The sequence below is a fragment of the Octopus sinensis genome, linkage group LG19, assembly GCF_006345805.1.
Source record: "Octopus sinensis linkage group LG19, ASM634580v1, whole genome shotgun sequence".
Lineage (NCBI taxonomy): Eukaryota > Metazoa > Mollusca > Cephalopoda > Octopoda > Octopodidae > Octopus > Octopus sinensis.
This window is the reverse complement of record NC_043015.1, coordinates 49299081-49312133: the sequence shown is the minus strand read 5'-3', so window position 1 is coordinate 49312133 and position 13053 is coordinate 49299081. Positions and strand designations below refer to the sequence as shown.

At 40.9% G+C, this 13053-nt stretch overlaps 1 protein-coding gene across 1 annotated transcript in view; it reads left to right on the top strand.

Annotated features, from left to right (window-relative positions):
* Positions 1-13053, top strand: part of LOC115222298 (Na(+)/H(+) exchanger beta) — a 193616-nt gene that overhangs the window by 89375 nt on the left and 91188 nt on the right. The window contains exons 5-7 of the mRNA XM_029792474.2: positions 2422-2493; positions 5387-5468; positions 12596-12623. Coding sequence (XP_029648334.1) covers positions 2422-2493; positions 5387-5468; positions 12596-12623 — 182 coding nt within the window. The remainder of the gene's footprint in view (positions 1-2421; positions 2494-5386; positions 5469-12595; positions 12624-13053) is intronic.

Sequence of the window (13053 nt, the reverse complement as noted above, 5' to 3'; positions counted from 1 at the left end):
TTTCATCTTTTCGGGGTTGATAAATAAAGTACCAGTTTCGCACTGGGGTTGATGTAATCGACTTAATACCTATGTTTGTCCTTGTTTGTCTCCTCTGTGGGCAGTAAAGAAATATATTATTATTATTATTATCATCATTATCATTATTATTATTGATGTTGTTATTATTGTTATTATCATTGTTATTTTTTGTTGTTTTTGTTTTTACAATTTTTGTTGTTGTTGTTGTTATTATTGTTGTTATTGTGAGGAGGAGACAGAGGAGAAGGGAAAGAGAAGGAGGGGAGGGAAAGAGAGAAAGAAAAGGGAGCTTGGGTGGAAAAGAAGGATGAGGAGAAGAAGAATGTTTAATGTCCTTTTCACAACATTAAAGTGAAGAATTGCCATTATCCAGGAATATACGGTAATTTCATTAGTTGCCTCATTTTAAGACCGCCACTACCACTACCACTTGAGCTTTGGATGCCATCATCAACAGAGTCCATTCTGAACCAGGTCTCTGGTCTAAGAGTAACTTCCTTCCACCAGAGACACGGAGGTTCTGAAATTGGTCAATGGCACCACTTTCCTCATCTCATTGAACCATTAAACCAACAAAATCAAGGAAACATTGTGCCAATAGCTATAGGTACTGGCCTGGCTGTGTGTATTTTCTTTACTGCCCACAAGGGGCTAAACATAGAGGGGACAAACAAGGACAGACAAAGGGATTAAGTCGAATACATCGACCCCAGTGCGTAACTGGTACTTATTTAATCGACCCCGAAAGGATGAAAGGCAAAGTCGACCTCGGCAGAATTTGAACGCAGAATGTAACCGCGGACGAAATACCGCAAAGCATTTCACCCGGCATGCTAACAATTCTGCCAGCTTGCTGCCTTTGCTAACACTTCTGCCAGCTCGCCTGGCTGTGTGGTTAAGAAGTATGCTCTGCGACTGCTTCGTTTCAAGTTCAGTTCCACAGGGTGGCATCTTGGGTAAGTGAATTTGGTAGGTGGAAACCTTCAGGAAATCCATCTTGTATTATTTTATTCTTTCACTTGTTTCAGTCATATGACTGTGGCCATGCTGGAGCACCACCTTTAGTCGAACAAATTGACCCCAGGATTTATGGTACTTATTCTATTGGTTCTTTTGATGAACCGCTAAGTTATAGAGACATAAACATGCCAACATCGGTTGTCAAGCAATGGTGGGGCAACAGACGGAGACACACAAATACATACACACACACATATTTATGCAACTGGTACTTAATTTATCGACCCTGAAAGGATGAAAGGCAAAGTCAACCTCAGCGGAATTTGAACTCAGAATGTAAAATCAGACGAAATACCGCTAAGCATTTCACCCGGCATGCTAACATTTCTGCTAGCTCGCTACCTTATAATACATTAATAATCTTTTTTACTCTTGGCACAAGACCCAAAATTTTGTGGGAGGGGGCCAGTCGATTAGATCGACCTGAGTACTCAACTGGTACTTAATGAACTCAGAACATAAAAACAGACAAAATATCTATTTCTTTACTACCCACAAGGGGCTAAACACAGAGAGGACCAACAAGGACAGACAAACGGATTAAGTCAATTATATTGACCCCAGTACATAACTGGTACATTTTTAATCGACCCTGAAAGGATGAAAGGCAAAGTCAACCTCGGCGGAATTTGAACTCAGAACGTTGCAGCAGATGAAATACCTATTTCTTTACTACCCACAAGGGGCTAAACACAGAGAGGACCAACAAGGACAGACAAATGGATTAAGTCGATTACATCGACTCCAGTGCGTAACTGGTACTTAATTTATCGACCCCGAAAGGATGAAAGGCAAAGTCGACCTCGGTGGAATTTGAACTCAGAACGTAAAGACAGACAAGATACCACTAAGCATTTCGCCCGGCATGCTAACAATTCTGCCAGCTCACCGCCTTATAATACATTAATAATGAGATCATTGTGACATATCTATTGCAATATTTTTTTTTTTTTTTTTTTTTTTACTTGTTTCAGTCATTTGACTGCGGCCATGCTGGAGCACCGCCTTTAATCGAGCAACTCGACCCCGGGACTTATTCTTTTGTAAGCCCAGTACTTATTCTATCGGTCTCTTTTGCCGAACCGCTAAGTGACGGGGACGTAAACATACCAGCATCGGTTGTCAAGCAATGCTAGGGGGACAAATACAGACACACACACATATATATATATACATATATACGACAGGCTTCTTTCAGTTTCCGTCTACCAAATCCACTCACAAGGCATTGGTCGGCCCGGGGCTATAGCAGAAGACACTTGCCCAAGATGCCACGCAGTGGGACTGAACCCGGAACTATGTGGTTGCTAAGCAAGCTACTTACCACACAGCCACTCCTGCGCCTATATCATTCAAGTTTTATATTTTTCTTTCTTTCAGTGTCCTGGGATATTCAGCACAGTTTCCTAAATTTTTCACTCCACATGATTTCTTTCTTTATCTTCTGCCACCGTAAGTAAACCAATACGAACGCTTCTAATCTTAACTCTGCCATTATTTCTTAACATCAGAAGCAAATCTTTGCTGCTGAGTTTTATAAGAAACATCCCATGTATTTGTTTTCCTTTACCTTGTGATTATGCTCAGGAACTCCCTCATCACCAACTGTATTTCCTTTCTAGCTACCCTCATCATCATCATCATTTAGCGTCCGCTTTCCATGCTAGCATGGGTTGGACGGTTCAACTGGGGTCTGGGAGGCCAGAAGGCTGCACCAGGCCCAGTCTGATCTGGCAATGTTTCTACGGCTGGATGCCCTTCCTAACGCCAACCACTCCATGAGTGTAGTGGGTGCTTTTTACGTGCCAGACGGGGCTGGCAAACGGCCATACTTTAAACATACATGTATACTTGTAACATTGTCGCATAATGCAAGGAAGCCATCTTCTTGATAGTAAGACACCTGTACCTGCCCCTCTATTATGTTTTAGAACAGGGGTTGGTGAACCAGGGTAAATTACCCCAAGTGGGATAAAAATGAAATTCTTGGGAGCAATGAGGACTAATTAGATATAAATAAAATTATATAAAAAAATCATGTTCCTTGTTATGATAGAAATTTTTCTTCTGGCATGAAGAGATAGTCAAAAAGTTGCTGCCTTTCACAACAACTTACCTTTGCAAACAAGGATTTTCCAGTTCTATATTTAAGAGATGAGGAATTATGTACATTATTTACATTCGACGGATATATGGCGTAGTGGTTAAGAGCACGGGCTACTAACCCCAAGATTCCGAGTTGGGTTCCTAGCAGTGACCTGAACAATAACAATAATAATAATAATAATAATTACATTGAAAAATACCTTACGAATAAGAACCCAGGTTCGAAATTTCCCCAAGACACCTGAAGAAGGCTGGAGAGTATATCAGCTGAAATGTTGTGTTAACAACAAACAAGATGAGGACAAATAAGTAAATAATGTACATAATTCCTTATCCCTTAACCCTTTTGATACTAACCCGGCCAAAACTGGCTCTGGCTCTGTAGTATAAATGTCTTGTTTTCATAAGTTTTTCATTAAAATATACTACCAAACCTTAGTCACAATTTATGATCCTAACAGTAGCTGAATGATAAGTAAGTAATTTTACTAAATTCTTTGTTATATTTACAATTAATTGAAAGAAACACAGAGCATCTCAAAATAAATACGGTAACAAAAGGGTTAAATATAGAACTGTAAATAATATAAATAACGTAAAGGATTTTCCACTCTAATGAACATAAAAACAAACCAGAGTAATTAATTAGACCCCAAAGACTGTATCCAAATTGCTCTGGCATCGAAATGTTCCATTTTTTATGTAATTGTAACAAAAATGAAACTACATTTCTCCAAAACCCGAAGTGAAGAAGTTTCTAGAAAAATCCTTTTGTTTCATAATGAGGATATTTATCTATTTTATTGCATTTGTTTTATACTTTTTATGTTTGTAATTGAATTCTTCATATGAACAGATTCAATGAAACCTTTTGAATTCAAAGAATCTATGATTTTCTTCCTTTCAAATCAAGGGGGTAACGTCAGCGTAAATAAATATATTTGGGGGGGTAATTGGTTTAAAAGTACCCCAACCCACTTCTCTCTTTTTAATACACACCCACTCAGTTGAGGTGGGCTTGCCCCTTTTCCTTTCTTTTCTTTGTCTTGTGAGTCACTTGGCAACCTCATAGGTGCCAGTGTCACAGAAAAAAAGGCACCTAATACACACTGTGTATATGTTTTACTCATTTACTTGTTTCAGTCATTCGACTGTGGCCATGCTGGAGCACCGCCTTTAGTCGAGAAATCGACCCCAGGACTTATTCTTTGTAAGCCTAGTACTTATTCTATCGGTCTCTTTTGCCGAACCGCTAAGTTACGGAGACGTAAACAAACCAGCATCGGTTGTCAAGCGATGCTGGGGGGGGGGCACAAACACAGACACACAAACACACACACACACACACACACACACACACACACACACACACACACATATATATATATATATATATATACATATATACAACGGGCTTCTTTCAGTTTCCGTCTGTATATATATACTTTTTATTAAAGCTGCAAAATTATCACAGAACTGTTACTCAGAGTTTCATGTTCCTGTTTGTCAGACGGTTGTGATAAATACTGATAATGGTCTCTCTTTCTCTTTACTTTTACTTGTTCAGACTGTGGTCATGCTGGAGCATCGCCTTTAGTAGAGCAAGTCGATCCCGGGACTTATTCTTTGTTATCCCAGTACTTATTCTATCGGTCTCTTTTGCCGAACCGCTAAGTGGCGGCGACGTAAACACACCAGCATCGGTTGTCAAGCAATGCTAGGGGTACAAACACAGACACACAAACATACACACACATATATATATACACATATATACGACAGGCTTCTTTCAGTTTCCGTCTACCAAATCCACTCACAAGGCTTTGGTTGGCCTGAGGCTATAGTAGAAGGCACTTGCCCAAGATGCCATGCAGTGGGACTGAACCCGGAACCATGTGGTTGGTAAGCAAGCTACTTACCACACAGCCACTCCTACACCTATATATATATATATATATATATATATATTATATATATATATATATATATTATATATATATATATATGACTGGCTTCTTTCAGTTTCCGTCTACCAAATCCACTCACAATAATTTTGCTCGGCCCGAGGCTATAGTAGAAGACACTTGCCCAAGGTGCCACGCAGTGGGTCTGAACCCGGAACCATGTGGTTGGTAAGCAAGCTACTTACCACACAGCCACTCCTGTGCCTATGTAACAAAATTCTCCTTTCTCATTAAATTTAGTGTTCTGTGTCTTATTGTGAACTTTCCTGTTTCAGCATTATCTTGGAAGCGGCTTACAGTCTAAACGACAGTATTTTCTACGATAACATTGGAAGTGTATTAATATATGCAGTTATTGTAAGTAACAGTATTCTTTTCGGTCAAACTCTCACCCTTAATCTTTTAAGCCAATCATATCTGGCCCAAATATTCAACATTTTATGTTCAAACCAGCTTGGTCAAGTCTTTTCCACCGACCCTACAATGTCATTCTAAAAATAGTTGTGGCTCTGTGGTAAAAAGTTTGCTTCCCGACCACGTGGTTCTAGGTTCAATCCAACTGTGTGGCACCTTGAGCATGTGTCTTCAGTTATAGCCTTGGGCCAACAAAAGCCGTGCGAGTGGAATTGGCAGACGGAAACTGAAAGAAGCCCGTCATGTGTGTGTGTGTGTGTGTGTGTATCCTTGTGTCTGTATTTTTCCCCCACCACCACTTGACAAATGGTGTTGATGTGTTTATGTCCCCCATAACCTAGCAGTTTGGCCAAAAAAGGCCAATAGAATAAGTAGAAAGCTTAAAAAGACAGCTCTGAAACGATGTGTTTTGCTCACGAACACAGTGCACTGCTCAATCCAGGAATCGAACCCATGATTGCTAGATCACGAGTGCAACACCCTAACCACTGGACCACGTTATTATAGTATCATTCCTCTGTTTAATGTCTTTTTTATTCCATATTTCCATGTTAGCAAGAGTTAGACAAAGAGGGACTTGAGACAGGACTTTTACAGCTGGATGCTTTTCCTGTTGCCAACCCTTACCTATTTTCATGGTTAGGTGGGTAGTCCACATTATTCTATATGGGACATAGAGCCAGTTTCCCAAATGCTTATGAATTAATTTGGTAAATGGAAACTGAAAGAAGCCCATCATATATATATATGTACGTATATATATGTCTGTGTGTATGTGTCTTTGCTTGGACTTTGTATGATAGTTGTAAATGAACATCGCTGCCATGTGGGAGGTGTTCTTCATATCCAATCTTCAATGGAAAACATGTCAGGTCATGGGGAAATATTGCTTTACTGGGGAACAGGTGAGGGTTGGTGAAAGCAAGGGCACCCAACTGTAAGAAATTCACCTCAACAAATTCTATCTGACCCATGCAAGCATAGAAAAGGGAACATTAAAACAATGATGATGATAATGACAACAAATGATAATGATGACGATGACGATGATGATGACGATAACAATGTTGACGATGACGATGTTGACGATGACGATGATAATAATGATGATGACAGTGACGATGACGGTGATGATGATGATGATGATGACAGTGATGATGATGATGACGATGACGATGATGATGATGATGACGATGACGATGATGATGATGATGACGATGGCGACAATGATGATGACAGTGACGATGACGATGACAATTGTCGGTGATGATGATGACGATGACGATGATGATGATGATGATGGTGGTGATGCTGATGATGGCGAGAATGATGATGACAGCGACGACGACGACGACAATGTCAGTGATGATGACGATGACGATGACAACAACAACAATGCTGACACCGCCAATTGTCAGACACCTTACCATTTCTGTGCCAGGGTATCTTTTCACTTAAAACTTTCCAAACCATCCCATAAACACACACTTTATCAATTGTTTCCTTGCCAACTCATCTGACAGGTCAATACATCTACATGTTTTTCCCCTATGTTAATTGATTGAACTCCCCCATTAACTAATCAATGTAACGATTTTTATTGATCGAGTATTCCGGGACATCAGCTGGTGTTTACCATTGCTAAGATGACTGATACAAAAAAACCATCTCTCTTTCATTTTCTTTCTTCTTCTTCTTTCTTCACTCTTCTGTCTTATTCCTTCGGTAAAATAGTTCTGACGCTGAGAGAGATTAAGATTTATTGTTGTGAGTGATGGTGGGGTGAGGGGGTTGGGTTGTTATTCTTGAATCATTGCTTTACATCATCTCCCTCATGTTAACAATTTGTCATCTGCTTTTTTCTCATCATCATCGTTTAACGTCCGTTTTTCCATGCTAGCATGGGTTGGACGGTTCAACTGGGGTCTGGGAAGCCAGAAGGCCATATATATAAATCGTTTTTTTTTCTTTTTAAATTATCTCTTTTCTATATCTCATTTTGACATATACGATGTAGAACACTTGCTCTTTTACTCTTTCACTTGTTTCAGTCATTTGACTGTGGCCATACTGGAGCATCGCCTTTAGTCGAGCAAATTGCCCCCCCCCCCCTAGTTTGTAAGCCTAGTACTTATTCTATCGGTGTCTTTTGCCAAACTGCTAAGTTACGGGGATGTAAACACACCAGCATTGGTTGTCAAGCAATGTTGGGGGGACAAACACAAATGCACAAACACACACACACACACACACATACACACACACACATATATATACATCCTTCTTGTGACACTTGTGAAGACCTGTTGAGGCAAGTGAAAATCAAATCAAATCAAAATAGATGAACATCAATGGAATTTGTATCTTTGTGGTACCAGTGCCTGTGGCACACAAGAAATCCATCCGAACGTGGCCGTAGTCAGTACCGCATCGACTGGCCATCGTGCTGTGGGCACATAAGAAACACCATCCGATCGTGGCCGTTCGCCAGCCTCATCTGGCACCTATGTCGGTGGCACATAAAAACACCATCCGAAGACCCGGCAAGACTAGTCAGGCCATATCCCATGGCCCCTACCTGGGACGTAGTCAGTCCACCTGTGCATACCTTCCTCCTTGTGATACTTGTGAAGGCCTGTTGAGGCAAGTGAAAATCAAAACAAATCAAATCAAATCAAAACAAATCAAAATAGATGAACATTAATGGAATTTGTATCTTGTGGTACCAGTGCCGGTGGCACACAAGAAAACCATCCGAACGTGGCCGTAGCCAGTACCACACCGACTGGCCTCCGTGCTGTGGGCACGTAACAAACACCATCCGATCGTGGCCATTCGCCAGCCTCATCTGGCACCTGTGTCGGTGGCACATAAAAACACCATCCGAAGACCCGGCAAGACTAGTCAGGCCATAACCTGTGGCCCCTACCTGGGACGTAGTCAGTCCACCTGTGCATACCTTCCTTCTTGTGACACTTGTGAAGACCTGTTGAGGCAAGTGAAAATCAACATCAATAAAATCAAATCAAAACAAATCAAAATAGATGAACATTAATGGAATTTGTATCTTTGTGGTACCAGTGCCGGTGGCACACAAGAAAACCATCCGAACGTGGCCGTAGTCAGTACCGCATCGACTGGCCATCGTGCTGTGGGCACATAAGAAACACCATCCGATCGTGGCCGTTCGCCAGCCTCATCTGGCACCTATGTCGGTGGCACATAAAAACACCATCCGAAGACCCGGCAAGACTAGTCAGGCCATATCCCATGGCCCCTACCTGGGACGTAGTCAGTCCACCTGTGCATACCTTCCTCCTTGTGATACTTGTGAAGGCCTGTTGAGGCAAGTGAAAATCAAAACAAATCAAATCAAATCAAAACAAATCAAAATAGATGAACATTAATGGAATTTGTATCTTTGTGGTACCAGTGCCGGTGGCACACAAGAAAACCATCCGAACGTGGCCGTAGCCAGTACCACACCGACTGGCCTCCGTGCTGTGGGCACGTAACAAACACCATCCGATCGTGGCCATTCGCCAGCCTCATCTGGCACCTGTGTCGGTGGCACATAAAAACACCATCCGAAGACCCGGCAAGACTAGTCAGGCCATAACCTGTGGCCCCTACCTGGGACGTAGTCAGTCCACCTGTGCATACCTTCCTTCTTGTGACACTTGTGAAGACCTGTTGAGGCAAGTGAAAATCAACATCAAATAAAATCAAATCAAAACAAATCAAAATAGATGAACATTAATGGAATTTGTATCTTTGTGGTACCAGTGCCGGTGGCACACAAGAAAACCATCCGAACGTGGCCGTAGCCAGTACCGCATCGAATGGCCTCCGTGCTGTGGGCACGTAACAAACACCATCCGATCGTGGCCGTTCGCCAGCCTCATCTGGCACCTATGTCGGTGGCACATAAAAACACCATCCGAAGACCCGGCAAGACTAGTCAGGCCATAACCCGTGGCCCTTACCTGGGACGTAGCCAGTCCACCTGTGCTTACCTTCCTTCTTGTGACACTTGTGAAGACCTGTTGAGGCAAGTGAAAATCAAAACAAATCAAAATAGATGAACATCAATGGAATTTGTATCTTTGTAACAAACACCATCCGATCGTGGCCGTTCGCCAGCCTCATCTGGCACCTGTGTCGGTGGCACATAAAAACACCATCCGAGCCTGGCCGTCTGCCAGCCTCGTCTGGCACCTGTGTCGGTGGCACATAAAAAACACCATCCAAGCGTGGCCGTTTGCCAGCCTCGTCTGGCACCTGTGTCGGTGGCACATAAAATCACCCACTACACTCTCGGAGTGGTTGGCGTTAGGAAGGGCATCCAGCTGTAGAAACACTGCCAGATCTGACTGGACTGGTGCAGCTTTCGGGCTCCCCAGACCCCAGTTGAACCGTCCAACCCATGCTAGCATGGAAAGCGGACGTTAAATGATGATGATGATGATGATGATGATATACAATGGGCTTCTTTCAGTTTCCGTCTACCAAATCCACTCACAAGGCTTTGGTCGGCCCGAGGCTATAGTAGAAGACACTTGCCCAAGGTGCCACGCAGTGGGACTGAACCCAGAACCATGTGTTTGGTAAGCAAGCTACTTACCACACAGCCACTTCTGCACATTATTTACATTTGACGGAAATTTGTCCTCATCTTGCTTGTTGCTAACACAACATTTCAGCTGATATACCTCAGTTGCTATGGCATTGAAGTAGATCTGGTCACCCCTGTTAACAAGGACAAAGCCCGGATTTAAAACACTGGATGATGATGCTGATGATCGAATGATGACAGCAACATTTCGAGATAATGATAGTAACATTGTACCATAATGACGATGATAAGATGATGATTTTAGAAACAGATGATGTAGACTCGTTAATTCATTACTGAATTATATTAATTGCAACAACCAATCCTAATTCATTGAAATAAACAAGAAGAATGTGTGCCTATTGGAACAATTATAATAATAATAAACAACTAATGTTTATTCATTTTTTGTTATATTTTGGTATTGTTTTTATTAGGAATATTTGTTTTAATTTGACATTTCTTCTGGATGTTATTTCTTTGTGATGCAGTGAATGTCGTTTCAGATATCCTGTTATTATCTTATTTTGGAATTTACAATTATGTGAGATGATGACAGTCCTATGCACATTTGTAGGTTTCCCACTTAGAAAAAGAGGATGAGACAACTTCTTTCACTGATAACTGAAGGGCGAAATTCATTGAAATACATCTATGGTTGCCTGTTACCTCTTAGACCTTATAAATTATACCAATGTTTATTATCATATCATCATCATTTAATGTCTGTTATGGGTTGGATGGTTTGACAGGGGCTGGCAAGGCCTGATGGCTGCACCAGATTCCATTGTTTGATTTGGTGTGGTTTCCATGGCTAGATATCCTTCTTAATGGTAGCCACTGTACAGAGTGTGCTGGGTGCTTTTTATGTGGCACCAACATTAGTGGAGTCACCAAGTAACTTGTGAGATGAAGACCACAAGGAACAGAATATTCTTTTCTTCTCTAGGCACAAGGCCCAAAATTTTGAGGGAGGGGACCAGTCAATTAGATCGACCCTAGTATGCAACTGGTACTTAATTTATCGACCCCGAAAGGATGAAAAGCAAAGTCAGCCTTGGCAGAAATTGAACTCAGAACATAGACAGACAAAATACTGCTAAGCATTTTGCCCGGCATGCTAACATTTCTGCCAGCTTGCTGCCTTCCACAGGGAACAGAATATTACCATATCTGTCTGTATGTGTCGGCACAGAGGTGCATACAGGGCGGTGTGGTTAAGAAGCTTGCTTCTGAACTATGGGATTTGGGGTTCAGTCCCATTGTATGGTATCTAGGGTGAGCATCTCCTGTTATAGCCCTGGGTCAACCAAAACTCTGCAAGTGGATTTTGTAGACAGAGACTGAAAGAAGCCCATCATATACATATATATGTGTGGAATGTGTGTCTGTATGTTTGTATGTCTCTTTTCTTGATATCATGGACTAGTTGTAAACAAGAGCCATGCAAACAGCATTGTGTGTTTCTAATTTTCTGTGCAAACGTATCTGGAAATGGAGGAATATTACTTTGCTTAGAACCAGGTGAAGGATAACAACTGGATGGGCATCCAACTACACAAAATCTGCTGCCACAAATTCAGTCTGACTTATACAAACATAGAAAAGTAGACTGTAAAACAAGGATGATTTATATAATTATTTGTATTATCTTTGTTTTGATGTCTGTTTTTCCATGCTTGTATGGGTCGGACAGAACTTGCTAAGGCTGGATTTTCTATGTCCAGGTGTTCTTCTTGTTACCAACCCTCACCTGTATCCATGCAAGGTAATACTTCCCCGTGACCAGACATGTTTCCACAAAATACTGGAAATGAAGGATACTGTTTGTGTAAAGGTGACTCTCATTTGTGTTTTACCACCCCGTAACTTAGCAGTTCAACAAAAGAGACCGATAGAATAAGTATTAGCCTTACAAAGAATAAGTCCTGGGGGTTAATTTCTCTGACTAAAATCTCTTTAACATGGTGCTCCAGCATGGCTGCAGTCAAATGACTGAAACAAGTAAAAGGAAAGTAAAAGAATAACTATGTATAAATTAAATTCCTTAATTAGTTTTTATGGAGTCTGCCCCGCCCCCCCGGACAATTACCCCGAGGACAACAGTTGATGATTTAAAACTGCTTAATATATTGGAGAGAGGGGAATCAACCAAGGGAGGTAATTGTCCTAGGGGGTAGTTGTCATCAGGGGGAATTGTCTTGATATGGTTTTTGTGGTACCATTAGATGCAGCCAATGGTACCCCAAACGGTTACTGAAGCTCAGTTACAAAATAAAAGCTGCCCTAGAGAAATGAATAACTCAAAGAATTTAATTAGTTATGGCCACACACACACACACACACACACGTGTATGTTGTTGATCTTGTTACATTTGAAGTAGCAATCTTTTTATTTGATATTTATCAATATTGTATACTGTTTTTTAAAATCTATCACTTTTAATTATTTCAGGGTACTTTTATCAATTGTATAATTATCTGTAAGTATTTTATTTATTTTTTATTTATGATTAACTCTTTATATTTGCTATTAATTTCATTTATTTTCGCAATTGATTTTAAATTTTAAAACCTTTACGCAAACAAATCTAGTTGCAGTAAATTTTTCTCTTAGGAAATTCTAAGTTTTAAAACATCTCAAAATAGTCACAGCCATAGCCAAGTGTTTAAGATGTTTGTTTCGCTACCATGAGGTTTTGTGTTCAATCCCCTCGTGTGTTACTTTATACTTTATGTTAAGGTTTTTCTACTGTAGATCCGAGTTAACTAATGTCTTGTAATCAAAATTCGATTGATGGCAACTGTATCGAAGCATTCCTTGTATGTGTGTTTAGATAGATAGATAGATAGATAGATAGATATATTTCTTTACTACCCACAAGGGGCTAAACACAGAGAGGACAAACAAGG